The sequence below is a fragment of the Equus asinus genome, chromosome X (genome assembly GCF_041296235.1).
Source record: "Equus asinus isolate D_3611 breed Donkey chromosome X, EquAss-T2T_v2, whole genome shotgun sequence".
NCBI classification, from domain to species: Eukaryota; Metazoa; Chordata; class Mammalia; order Perissodactyla; family Equidae; genus Equus; species Equus asinus.
The window spans coordinates 24,805,510-24,820,082 of record NC_091820.1 but is presented as its reverse complement, the minus strand read 5'-3'; the positions used below and the strand labels follow the sequence as shown (position 1 = coordinate 24,820,082).

The 14,573-nt window shown below is 42.7% G+C and overlaps 1 protein-coding gene across 8 annotated transcripts in view; it reads right to left on the bottom strand.

Annotated features, from left to right (window-relative positions):
- The window catches only part of GK (glycerol kinase), a 68,140-nt gene extending 54,082 nt beyond the window's left edge, over positions 1-14,058 (bottom strand). For 3 of the 8 annotated variants that reach the window (XM_070502062.1, XM_070502059.1, XM_070502060.1), the window contains exons 1-3: positions 13,763-13,972; positions 2,905-2,978; positions 226-332 (exon numbers count right to left, since the gene is read on the bottom strand). In XM_070502062.1, coding sequence (XP_070358163.1) covers positions 226-332; positions 2,905-2,978; positions 13,763-13,840 — 259 coding nt within the window. In that variant the 5' untranslated portion in view covers positions 13,841-13,972. Of the gene's footprint in view, positions 1-225; positions 333-2,904; positions 2,979-13,762 lie in introns of all 8 variants that reach the window. The other 5 variants (XM_044763466.2, XM_070502058.1, XM_014843563.3 and 2 more) reach the window with 4 other exon arrangements.
- Positions 14,059-14,573: the final 515 nt, after the last annotated feature.

Here is a 14,573-nt window from a genome sequence, read left to right as displayed (position 1 = left end):
GGACTTCTCAGTATCTGAAATTAGCTTGTATTTGTCCGCTCTTATTGTTGGTCTTACTCTCACCAAAATCAAAGCTTCATTAGAACAGGGACTTAATCTTCCTGTTTACTGTTGTATCCTCAGTTCTCGCAGAAATGCCTGCCACTGCATAGGCACTCGATTATGTGCTGAATGAATATGATCGAGATAATCACACCATGGAGTAAAATATTCTATTAAAAATACCTTTTATGTTGGAAATATCAATATTGAGCTGTCCAAGTTTCTCACAGGTTTTCTCTATACACTCGTAGACAGACTGCAGAATTTCCTTAGGGTCTTGTTCCACCCACCTTTGAACAAAGGAATGTATCTGGTTAGTCCACAAGAAAGCAATACAACTGTAATTTATTTCTCTAGAAATGATCACTTATGAGGGTGTGGCTGGGACATAAATTAAAATCAGCTAAACAAAGCAAAACATATCCAGTATTCTAAAGAAATGATTTAAAGAAAAGTCTATTTCCCTTACATTTTTATTATTCTTCATACAATAGTTAATTATTTGAAAGGAGGCAAGTAATAACAGGTCACAAATAGCAAACATTCTATCTATTTTAAAATCATTTTTTCAAATCCAATAAGAAATTAGTCCCCCAGTTCTTTAAATCCTGTGGGTTTGATGAATTTTGATAAACTTTCTGCAGGTTTCACTAGTCACTAGTTATTTCTAAGTAGACTCATATACACATATTTTATTTATTTATTTGTTCATTGTATTTATTTAGTTGTTTACTTATGAAGCAAAAGGAATTTTGAAAAATGAAATAAGTATACTACTCTCTTTTGCCATTTTCCCCTAAAACATGTTGTTAGAATTTAGGGAAAAAATTTAAATTCAGTTCAATAACTATTTCATGTAGACAAGTGCTTAATCCAAGTTTTCAAACTCAATCCCAGTGTGCTTTTGGCAAGGTACCAGGGCGTCAGGAGGATGAAAGGCTCATAACAAATGACAAGGGGGAGAAACAAATGGTGATTTGAAGAAACTCGACGGAGAAATGACACAAGTTACAGGAATCCTACAGTAGGATCTGGAAGTAGCAAGGGAATTCCAAATGCCTTTCTTCTCCATCTGCCTCAGGCCTGCCTGGCTAAATGCTTCCCTTTTCTCAGCTTTGAGCTCTGTCTCTAAATTCTCTTCTTCCAAAGACCCAAACTCCTTCCACATATTTCGAATTTTGGTCCTTCCAAGACCCAGGTATCCTTTCTCCAAGTTGCACTGGGATCAGGCCTGCGGACAGGCATTCTCATGCTGCTAACATATCAGAAGCTTTTATTATTAAACAAAGGAATTCTCTAAAACACAGGAGCACATTTCTCACGGGAAGAACATGATAAAATTTGGTAAGACACCAATTTTTTCTCTTTCTTAAATTAAGTAAACTTTACAGTGAAATGCACAAATCCAAAGTGCATAATTTGTTGAGTTTTAACAAATGTATACACCCATCTAACCAACACCCCAGCCAAGACACAGAATATTTCCCTCACCTCAGAAAGTTCTTTCACGCCCCTTTCAAGTCAACTAACTGCATATGTGACAGGCAAACACTTGTCTGATTTCTATCATCCTAGATTAGTTTAGCCTCTTCCTGAATTTCAGATAAATGGAGCCATGTAGTACGTGCTCTTTTGCATCCAGCTTTTTTCACTTTCCATGATATCAACGAAACTCATCCATGTTGTTGTGTCTATCAGTTCACTTTTTTTCTTCTTGAGGAAGATTCACCCTGAGCTGAGATTGCTGCCGATCTTCCTCTTTTTGTATGTGAGCCACCACCACAGCATGGCCACTGACAGATAAGTGGTGTAGGTCCGCACCCGGGGAACTCAACCCAGGCTGCAGAAGCAGTGTGCTGAACTTAACCACTAGGCCACTGGGGCTGGCCCTCAGTTCACTTTTTAAAAACTGCTGAATAGTATTTCATTGTTATTCATTCTACTGACAACAGACATTTGGGTTATTTCCAGTTTGGAGCTATTATGAATAAAGCTACTATAAACATTCATGTATAAGTCTTTCTACAGACATATGTTTTCATTTCTCTTGGATAAATTCCTAAGAGTTGTACGCTGCAGATGTATGGTTAATTTTATAAGAAACTGCCACACAGTTTTGCAAAGTGCTTGTATCATAAACACCGTTAAATTTTAAATAATATACTTAACATTATATTTCATCACAATTACTACACATGAACATTATACCCAAAAAGGATGATTTCAGCATTAGATAGTGTGTGAATGCTTTTTTAAAAACATCTATCTTTAAGAAACAAACCCTTACACTTAAATCAGCAAGGCAGCAGTTTGACAATGAAGACGACAGAACTAAATGACTTCAAAGCCAATGGAGAATTTCTGATATCTAATACTTCTTTGCTTGATTACTTTATTATCCCTTCCTTTCCCGTCCCTGAATTCCTAAGCTATCAATTACCCACATGTTTTTGCTGAGCTACCAAGTTATTAGCTTTTTTTCTTGACTAATACCTATTCCTCAAAAGTCTTCCTTGGCTGACCCAGTGGCGCAGCAGTTAAGTGCGCACATTCCGCTTCAGCGGCCTGGGGTTCACCGGTTTGGATCCCAGGTGCAGACATGGCACTGCTTAGCATGCCATGCTGTGGCAGGCGTCCCACATATAAAGTAGAGGAAGATGGACACGGATGTTAGCTCAGGGCCAGTCTCCCTCAGCAAAAAGAGGAGGATTGGCAGCAGTCAGCTCAGGGCTAATCTTCCTCAAAAAAAAAAAAAGTCTTCTCCAGAGGGTGTTTGCTCAAGTTTACAAAGCCACAGGGTAGGTGGGGTGAGATGAACTAATAAACATGATGTATCTTTACATATTAAATTAGGAAACATACCCTTCTCTTGGAAACTCTTGTTTTATTTCCACTTGATGATGACTAAGTAGTTCGGCTGTTTTCGAATTGAAAACCTGAAAAACACATTGCAACATTAGGGTGCAAGTGCAGGTAGACAGCAAAGTTGTTTAAAGTTGTTCAGCCACTGAAGTTCTTATTCGCTGATAGAAAAAGTCCAATTAGATGAAATGCCATACAAGACGATCTACTTTCTCTTCAGACAGAATCATCAAAGTTCTAAGGTAGCTTCAGAAATAATAACTTCTTTTTAAAGAGAAATCCATTGAAGATCAAATTAAAGAGGCAACTCCTTATTCTTTAAAAAAAAAAACAAGAATGGCTCAAGATGTAGGAAAGTTAATATATCAACCAGCTAATAGTATGAATTTCTTTTCAAGAATAAGAGAGCTGGCAAAATGCTGATAATGATGGCGTAAGGTTCCATCCTGCATCCACCTTAGAAGTGGAGACAGAAAGAGTCATAGATGCCCAGGCGGGGAAGCGTCCTGTGTAAATCCCTTTGAAGGACAAGAGGTAAAAAGAGCCGTGTCAGCAGAGGGGAAGTATACCCTGGCATTCAGCTCAATGCTCTCTGTGACATACCTGTCATGAACTCCTGCCCCTTGATACAAAACACTAAAACCAACGGATGAAAGCTAACCAAGAAGTGCTGTGCGAATCTCCACAATTTTAATACTACTAAAACAATATTTTTTTAAAACTTAGCAACTTTTTTTCATATATATTATTTTTCACCTGGGAGTACCTATACTGGAGTACCAAAATACTTAGTCTTTCAGAGTAAGGATTCATATTTTAATTAAAATTAACTTCCCCAAATCACTGTAATTGCAGCAATAAAGTAACGTCCAATTAGTTAAGAAAGTGTTTCCATGCCTAGGCTTCCTGTGGGAGAAAATTTCCTGCTCAATGCAGACTAAGAAAGAGAAAGTAACAAGAGAAAACACATTGTGAGGCACTGCTCCCCTCCTTCTCCACACATACACCTCCTTTCCGGGAGGGAGTGAGAAACATAATGAAAGCAAAAAGACAAATTCTCAAGTCTTTTGAGGGGAGAAGATATCTTATGAGCCAAAGGTTAACTTGACACATCACAAATAAAAGGCACTTGGCAGAATCCCACGTCATATTCTGGTAATTTACAACTTAGCACTGGGGTATGTCTCCAGGATGTCCACCCCATTTGTCCTGTTTCATTCGCTGAAGTATCTCTAGGGCCTAGAATGGTGCCTGGGACAGAGTCGATGCTCAAAAAATATATGTTCAATGTCTAGAAAAATATGGTCTATCCAGTACTTATTAGGAGAAAAATTATCAAATTAAATGAGAAATGGTTATGCGGCAGAAAAACTCTAATAGGAAACTATGGTTGTATTATTTCCATTCATATAACTGCTGCTCCCAGGGTCTTCTCTCAAATTGCCAAAGGACTAGGGGTGAAGGAAAAAGGTGATCCTTTATGCCGGCTGGATTCATAAAAACCTTAATAAGCAGACCTATGGGGCTATGAATAGAATGAGATCCTTCTTCCATCACTTCCTAGCCTTAACTCTGTTAACGTCAGGACTCTCACACTAAAAATGAATTTATAGGCCTTTGGAATAGGCAATGAAAAGGGAAGGATTTTGGTAAATTCTATTTGCCACATTAGAGAATGACACCATCTAATCACACAGCATTTAGACATACCCAGATGGAGCCTGGACCTCCCTACTTCTTTAGAGCTCTGAATCTGAGGAGAAAATGGACATCACCTTTCAGTGTTTAGAATTTGACCCTGTGCACCACTCCCAGGTTTGTGGGACACTTTTTACATTTAATATTTTTAGAATCTGCAAAACTTTCTTAGTGCGGCACTATCCAATAAAAATATAATGGAAATCACAAATGCAAGCCAGATATGTAATTTTAAGTTTTCTCATAAAACACAATAAAAAGAAACAGGTGATATTAATTTTAATAATACATTTTATTTAAACCAATATATCTAAAAAATTATCATTTCAACCAGTGATCAATATAAAAATTACTAATGAAATCTTTTACATTTTCTTAGTACTAAGTCTTTGAAATCGGGTATATATTTTACACCGATGGTCCACCTCAATTCGTACTAATCACATTTAAAGTGATCAACAGCTACATGTGGCTAGTGGCTGTCATATTGGATAGTGAAGTTCTAGAGTACTCTTTTTCTCATATATCTAGGTTTGTGTGAAGAATCATAATGAAACCTCCTAGCCAACCACTTGTCTGCAGATGCATAAGTATACAAAGAAGGCTAAAGATGTTTCCACAAGACAGTATGGCTGGAGGTTAACTAATTCCATATGGGAACACATTGCCCAGTAGCAAGAATGCTAGTCTGTTCTTTTCAAGTAGATTTCAAAAGCCATTGCCAAGCAGTTAAGTTCGCATGTTCCCCTTCGGCGGCCTAGGGTTCGCTGGTTTGGATCCCGGGTGCGGACACAGCACCGCTGGGAAAGCCATGCTGTGGCAGGCATCCCATATATAAAGTAGAGGAAGATGGGCATGAATGTTAGCTCTGGGCCAGTCTTCCTCAGCAAAAAGAGGACGATTGGCGGCAGTTAGCTCAGGGCTAATCTTCCTCAAAAAAAAGAGAAAAAATCATTAGATGGCAACAGAGAAACACCTTAGAATTACAGATATTCAGTATCTTTTTCTCCCTTTTCAAGTTTGAAATTCACCAAATTGAACAGATAAAACTTTGGATGCACAACGGCACAGAAGAGAAGACTCTCTTTAAGAAAGTTAACTAGGGGCCGGCCCGGCGGCCAAGTGGTTAAGTTTGCGCACTCCGCTGTGGCGGCCCAGGGTTTTGCTGGTTCGGATCCTGGACGCGGACATGGCACCACTCATCAGGCCACGTTGAGGTGGCACCCCACATGCCACAACTAGAAGGACCCATAACTAAGGTATACAACTATGTACTGGGGGGATTTGGGGAGAAAAAGCAGAAAGAAAAAAAAAAGAAGATTGGCAACAGTTGTTAGCTCAGGTGCCAATCTTAAAAAAAAAAAGAAAAAAGAAAATTAATTAAAAGGAATGTTTTAAGATACAATGAATCTATGGGAGCTAGAAGAGATCCTAGAGATGCTCTGGGCCAGTGTTTTCAAAATGTGCTCCCTGCATTTCTGTGGCCCTTCAGAAGCTGGGAAGGAGGGTCAGGGAGCTCCAGCTGAGCCTCTGGACCACACCCACCTTAGATTTCACATTTTATTGACTTCAGCTTCCAGATTTAAACCCTTCCAGTCAAAAGCTTAACAAGGAGTCCCAAGGAAAAAAACAAAGGACAACACAAACTGAAACCCATGGACTGAATGTAATGCTCATATTTACAGAGCATTACTCCAAGAGATTAGATAACGCTGACAAACAGGGCTAAACGCTAGGTACTCTAAATACCAATTCAGTGCTTTTCCAGTACAAGATTCTACTAACACTAATTATGATCTTGTCATCATCCATTAAGTGGCAGCAAATACAAAGAAGTTGTATAACATCGGGCTGCCAGTGCTATGAAGAGGAGAAAGGACACCCAACCCAGACTTGTGGAGGTCAGAGAAGGACTCGCAGAAGAGAACTTCTAGACTGACTTCAGGTTAAATAGCAGGGAGTCCATGTGGGACCAGGAATGGGTGGGGGAGGCTGGGCTGAGGCAGGGAGAGCAGCTGCCACGTGTCTGCAGTGATCCAGGTGAGATACCTGGAGGGCTCCACTCCGGGGGCGGCAGTGGTGGGGACTGAAAGGTGTGAAGTGCGTGTGCGGAGAGGGATTTAATCTAGGAGATATAAGCAATTCGACTCATCAAGGGTTTGGATGGGGAGGAGTGAGAAAAAGGAGGAACACTCAAGGATGACGGGCTATAGGTTAGGGTAGGCAGTGTTTACAAGACAAAGGATAGGGTAGGAACAGTAGTTGGGGTACAGAAAGAGGTAAGGAGATTGCAAATTTCGTTTTAGATAATGTGCGTTTGAGGTGTTACTCGGACACGTAAGTGCAGATGCCCAGCAATCAGTTGCTTATAGTTTAGGTCATAAGCTTAAAGAAAGAGATCCACTAAGGGTACAAACTTGGAACTAGTAGATAAATAAGTCCTGGAGATCTAATGCACAGCATAGAGATTACAGTCAATAATACTGTATTATAAACTTCAAAGTTGCTAAGAGACTAGATTTTAATTGTTCCCCCCACAAAAAAGAAATACTTGTGTGACATGATAGAGATGTTAGCTAACGCTACAGTGGTCATCTTATTGCAGTACACAAATGCATGAAATCAACACGTTGTCCACCTCAATTTACACAATGTTATATGTCAATTATACTTCAATAAAAAAAGAAAGAGATGTGTTCTCAGAATTTGGTGCGGGCCAGAAAGGCAGATGAGAACTTCACACTTGGTGTAACATGGAGGCAAAGAGCACAGGCCTGGGAGGCACACAGAGCAGGGTGGGGATCAAGCCCCAGCTCTGCCCGTGTCAGCTGTCTGACTTTAACTTTTCTGAGCCTCGACTTTTCCATCTGCAAAGGGATTAAATAAAATAATTTATGGACAGTACTTTGCACAGGGCAGGCACACAGTATGCATCCAGAAGATGTTACCATTACTGTTGTTGCTACGACTGCTATTATTTTTATTACTATTATTACTATTACTACCAGCACCAGCACTACTGATAGGTGATAGAATTAGGATTCAAAACCACCAGTTCTATATTCATCTCTAAGCCCAAATCACATCTCAGTTCCAGATTTTGTTGTGGGGGGAGGGCAATTAAAAACTGAAGAAACAAGTTCATGCAGGAAGAGAATTTAGCACAGCACAGGCATATGGCACACGCTCAGAATATGTTACCACTACTGCTGTTGCTACTCCTGCCGTTGCTGCTTCTTGGTCTTATTCTTACGGCAGCTACTACTACCATTACCTATAAGTGGTAGAATTAAAAGTCACCAGTTCTAAGGGCCGGCCCCGTGGCCGAGTGGTTAAGTTCGCGCGCTCCGCTTCGGAGGCCTGGGGTTTCGCCGGTTCGAATCCTGGGCGCGGACATGGCACCGCTCATCCAAGCCAGGCTGAGGTGGCATCCCACATGCCACAACTAGAAGGACCCACAAGTAAAAATATACAACTATGTACTGGGGGTCTTTGGGGAGAAAAAGGAAAAATAAAATCTTAAAAAAAAAAAAGTCACCAGCTCTATATTCACCACTATGCTTAAATCATGACTCAATTCCAGATTTGGAGGAGGGGGATAGTTAGAAAACGGAAGAAGCCGGGAAAATCATTTTTATAAAAAATTGTTTGAAAAGGACTTTCTGCAACAACGCATGCCTCCTCCATCTTAGAAGGAGAGCAGTGGAGAGACAAAATGCTGTCCTTACAAAGTAACTGTCCGTTAGGCTTGCCTCACTCCTCCTGTGACTAATTCAGCTATTCCATCATAAACACGCACATTCATTCCCCTCCCCACGTGATTTCCCCTCCAGCCTATTCTTTTATGCCATACTGTACTATGTGATAAGACATTTTTCAGGAATGTGAACTCCCGCTCTAGAACACTATGATACTATATCAATCTGAATGACCTAAAATAAAAATACTAGCTAAATATGTTACATCGCAAACTTGACCACAAAAGGCGTCATGGTGTCTTCCAAAAAGCCACAGAAGAAAACTTAGCAAATGGCATTATATTTTTCTTAAAAGTGAAATTGTATTAAATAGCATATACATATATCTAATACAGCTAATATACATATATCTAATGCTGAATTCGACTTTTTCCAAGACCCCACAAGGTGTACCTTCCTAGTCTTTTGATCCTAGTCAACACATCTCATCTCTGTAGGCCGATGTCTATTCTGCTGATGTCTATCCATATAATAAGCACCTGCCACATGCCACATGCTGTGTTAGGCTTTGGGGAGGGAAAAGAAAAGAAAAGACATCATTCTGCCCCTCAAGGAGCTCAAAATTGAAAGCTCTTAACTCTTAGGGTTGTGACAGACAAGAGGACGAGAGGGTGACAGCTCTCTGATGAGAATGTGTCCTTGCCATTTGCGTAATGTGATGGGCAAGAAAACAAACCAACTTTGTGGGGAAAAAAAAAAATACACAAAAGAATCACAACTATAGTTATTACAAGAGTGGCCCCATTCCAGCTATGAGCCAAATTAGTTTTACCAAATTTGCTGTTCATTAGTCCCTGGCCCCTAATGGGTACTTAATAAATATGTGTCGAATAAATAAATGAAACAAAGCAAGCGGAAATTCGTCCCTAAGCCTTACGAGATCTCTAAGTAGGATGAGACAACTGGGGCCAGGGCAATGTTTCCTGCCAAAATAAGCACGGAACTACAATTCTAGTCATTCTTCATAGACACTAGCTATTGGAACAAAATGGTTACGCAACCATTATCCACGGTGACTACACCTGCGCCCTGCCCTGGACTTGCTGAATCCGAATTACAAGATCATCAAAACCAGCATCACTTATTCCAAGGCAACATTTTTTACAGACTGTGAAACCAATGTATAAGTATGCTTTTCTTGGTGAAGATTCATCTGTGACTATAATCAGAAGTGACACTGGAGTGAGAGGTGAGTAAATGGCCTTCTCCAGCCTCTCATCTTCCCTTCACAGTACTCCAGGGAGCCAGGAGCCTAAGGCAGGAGTCAGGACAGGCTTCTGAGGGTGCCAGCCCCGGACTTGAGTCCTAGCTCCACCAGTTACTGTGCGACCTTGGCCACCATCCTCAGCACAGTCTAATCAGCTGTGCAAAGGAGCTTACTAATACTGCCTACATCATAGTTGTTATGAGGATTAAATGAGATAATTCTGGAAAAGTCCTCAACACGGTACCTGACACATGTCAAGCGACAACACATTCTAAGCCTTTGGTTTTCTTTTGAGCATTCAACTTAATGGGGAAAAAACAAAGTTACCAAACTCAAGAAGGAAGTTGACTGTTTAAGCTGAAACTTTCGTCTTATAAAGAAACGGCCCCTCCATTATGTTAAGCGAAATAAGTCAGTCAGAGAAAGACGAACTCTATATGACTCCACTCATAGGTGGAAATTAGTATATTGAGAAGGAGATCTGAACGGTGGTTACCAGGGAAAAGGGGGGGTGGGGGGAGGGCACGGAGGGGGAAGTGGTGTACCCACAATATGACTAACAAAAATGTACAACTGAAATCTCAAAAGGTTGTAATCTATCATAACATTAATAAAAAAAAATAAAAAAATAAAAAAATAAAAAAGAAAAAAAAAAAGAAAAAAAAAGAAAAAGAAAAAAAAAAAAAAGAAACGGCCCCTCCTTGAAACCTGTTAGACTAATTCTCTTTCCAGGAAGTTCCCACTCTGCAATCTGAGTAACCATGTGCCAACCCCAGTTCGCTTTCCCATCACACAAGCTGGAAATTTTCCTTTAGCACAAAGCATATGCATAGGGTCCCAAGATTAATTCTTCGACAACTGCAGGAAGAAAGGAATAGATCCCCTAAAATGGCAGGTCTACTACTAAAATAGCAGAAATTAAGTAATCAAACATATCCAAGTCAGAAAGTTATGAGATTTTTTCACAAGGTGAAAAAGAGAACCAGAATTAAAAATCTGTTGACCTATTAAAGAAAAATGATCATCTATTCAATAAACATTTGTAAAGTGCTCCCCACAGACACGTGTTCATTTGTCGTGTTGACCAAGATGTTTTAAGGAATAAAAAGATGAATAAGGCTTAAAAGGAGGTCCCTGCTCTCAAGTACAGCAGGCATATAATACAAAGTAGGTGATAAGAGCTATTCATAGAGACATAAGAAAAGTGCTACAGGAAGGGGGAGAAATTCTAAGAATTTGAGGAAGACTTCTACTGAGACTGTAGTTGAGCCCTTATGGAAGGTAGATAAGAATTTCAAGAAGCAAAGTGGCACAGGGGAGGAGGCATTCCCCTTGGATGAAAGAGCACAAATAAAGAAATCTTGTGTCCTTTATGGGAGAAAGCTAATATTATTAGCATAGAAAAGGAAGAAGAAAGCTTGGAGAGGTTATTGGTCTTGTGAAAGCTGAATTCGACATGCAAACTTGACGAATAATCGTCAGGAAATTATTTAAATACCTTTAACTTTGTAAGCTTCCTTATGAGAGTTCTTCTCCACTGTATTCTTTCCTGAGAAGGTAAGCAACTATTTTTTGAGTCATAATTACAACATGGAACAATACGCCTGGAACAACTCCTGGGAATCACCTTGTGATTGAAACACTTATTCACCACATCTATTATCTGCCTTTTGGAGGGAGTGGTTTAGCAATCTCTTTCCTTATGATCAAAGGAAAAAATACCTTGCTAAACCTTTCCCAAGTTCTCCTCTACTTCCCACAGGATGGCTAAGTCTTTTTCTCTACCCTTGAAGCATTCTTTCACAGTTGTTTCTCAAAGAGCAGAAAACATTATTGATCAACTTTTATATGTCCTTCAATAAGCAGGATGGGGGTCTTCTGAATCTGCATCTTAGCTTACTCATTGAGAACGTGTCATACAGAGCCCAGTAAACAGAACCCAAATTTTGAAGGCTCATGTTGTTCACGTCACACACTGAACAACTGATTGTGATAATATGAAGTTGATTTATTCCTTCCGCATCAATGCAGAAAGCTGCCTCTTGACAACAGAAACTGAGGGACCAGGAACAACCTGCAGTAGATAAAGAAGATTGCTGGGCTATACGGACAGCAACAGTGAAGAGTTGAAAGGAAGACAAGCACAGTAAGGCTGGCTCCTAAAAAGGCAGACTACAAAGTTATGAAATATTTTACCCACTTTCTAGAGGGCAAAGGCTGTATCAACTTGGCAACAATCACCACGTTTGGTTTGTCGCCCACAACGACAAACTATGAACTAGTTGCCAACATTCAAGAATAGGAAGATTTCGGGGCTGGCTGGGTGGCATTGTGGTTGAGTGGTTGAGCTCTGCTTTGGTGGCCTGGGTTTCATGGAGTTGCGAGTTCAGATCCTGGGCATGGACCTACACACTGCACATCAAGCCATGCTGTGGCAGCATCCCATATGTAAAGCAGAGGAAGACTGGCACAGATGTTAGCTCAGGGACAATCTTCCTCACGCAAAAAGAAGACTGGCAACAGATGTTGGCTCAGGGACAAACTTCCTCACCAAAAAAAAAAAAAAAAAAAAGGAAGATTTCACTGAAGACTCTAGACTACCAGTTTTTCTTAAAGAATTTGAAGATCTGGCAACACCAGGCTTGTGTCCTGCTTGGCAGCTATAGGCTGTTCCCTTGGCCTGGGTCTGCTCTCCAGTGTGACCCCCTCCCCCTGCCTGCCCGGGCCCCTGCAAGCATTTGTGTGGGCCATTCTTGGATATGCCTTCAAAAATCAACCCACAGTTAGTCAGCACACACGACTTAATGGTCTTTCTTAATTTTAAATACACAATGATGATTATGTATTTTATGTGGTGATCAAATCCAGTTAGGCAGACTTTCTTCCTTATGATTCAGGATTACTTTATAAACATTTATGAAAATAAGACAAAGTGATACCTGCCCTGGGTGATCAAAAGGTAAACAATGTAAGAGATGGAAGAACCGTGTCTTGGCGGCTCAAACCAGGGTAAGTCGTTAAAGAAGATTCAAACTACAATTGGACTGAAAGCTTTCCATGTTAGACAAGAGAGACGAGTATCAAAATGAAGACACAAATGCAGGTTTTAGTCAAGTGGTCAGCTAAACAGAACTTTGAAAATATATATATACTGTACATATGACGTATACATACACATACTAAATAATGCACGAAAAAACGATTTGAGGTAAAGCAGTGAGAATGGAGCTAAATAATCAATAAATATTTACAGCAACTTGCCAGCTTAGTCAACCGTCCACTGAAAGCACGGGCTCTTGACCAACTAGCGTTTATTTGAATGACTTTTAAATTATCTTACTGAACTCAGTACTAGATCACCGTTAAGCGCAAGTTTCGTAATTGCACAAAACAAATTAACAAGCAGAGCCACTTAAATAGCACTGTTATGGTAAAACTCTGCTGTCATATACGGTAAATAAAAAGAGAAAACAGAATTTCCCTGTCCCTTTATGCTGTGAAGCGCGGAAAGGACAATCATCTGTTCGTAATGGGCAAAGCATCAGAACTGAAATTTGCGAGTCTTCAAAATTAAATAAAGATTCTGGTAAAAGCAGTGTAGTGTGACTTTTTCCTACTGTGTCCTGCCACCCCCGGCCCCCTTCCTTAGCATTCTACCTTCCGCAATTTCTACGGGAGAAGATGACAACGCATCATTACGCTAATACTATATTCGTTCTACTGCTCCAAAGGACGCAGTGTTAGGCTACCACAGCCGTGACACAGCTTTCCCCCCATCCAAGGACGTCCTGCGCCCCGCAGGCCAAATGCTCCCGGGGAAGACCGCAGCAGCGGTCAATGTGGCCACCTGTCCCCGGCTGCAGGCAGGCCGCTCTGCACAGATGCTCGGCGAGTCCTAGCTCCCTTTGGAGGAGGAGTCCTCCCATTAGTAGGTGACCCGGCTCCACCGCTAAGGCCGGGGCTACTCAGCTCGGCCTCCGGGGGTCGCGAGAGGCCGAGGTACCCCAGGCCTGGGCGGGGCGGCTCCAGCGTGGCAGGTCCCGTTTCGCTCCGGGGATCTTGGCCTCCCTTCCCTTGCCTGACGGCAGGGGCCCGGGGCCGGGGGAGGCGCGAGATGGGGACGCGATACCCAGCGCCGGCGTCCCCGGGCTCCCGCCCCAGCTCAGCTCCTCCTCAAATGTCACCCCCGGCTCACCAAAAAGCGCGTCGAGCTGGTGCCCTGGTCCACCGCCCCCACCAGCGGCCCCAAAACTGCTTTCTTCGTGGCTGCCATGAAACCAGCTCCGGGTCGGCGAGCAATCGCGGCCCGTTTCCCGGGTGACGGCGGCGCGCAGGGGAGGGGTAGCGGCGAGTCGGTAGGGCAAGGCGGCGCTGCCCGGCAGAACGTTCGGCCGCGCTCCGGCGGCCCCTTTACGGGCGCCGAGCCTTCTCACCCCGCCCCTCCGGCCCAGGCCCCGCCCCCAGCCGCGTTCCCCACGGCTCCGGGGGAGTAGCGGGGGGGAGGGGGGCGCTGTCTGCCGGGCCAGCCAATCAGTTAACGCGGAAAGAGGCGGAACGTTCCGACAACCCGAGGGCGGCGAGACGTCACGGGGGCAAGGGCCCGCGCTGCAGGTCACGTGGGGCCCGGCGACCCGGCGGCGCGGTCAGCTTGCGGCAGGGTCGGGGCGGAGGCGGGTGCTGCAGGTTGGCAGGGAACGCCGCTGGCCGGCCGAAAGGGCACAACCCCACCCGCGCCCTGGGGCTCCCGCCCGCGGATGGGTTCCAAAGTGCACAACTGCTTTTTCCGCTGGTGGGCTATGCAGAGCGCGGCGTGAGTCGACCGACCCCTCCTGGCCTTCCCGCGCTTCCCACGCCCCGCCCACTTGCCCGCTCCTCGCTCACGATAATCCTCCCCTCTACAGGGACTGACCCTGTGTCTTGTCACTTCCAGGAGCTACGCGAATCCCTCGCCTTTGTAGGCTTTTCTGGGACAAGGAATGTGAAGTTCGTTCTGTTTAGCATGGAAG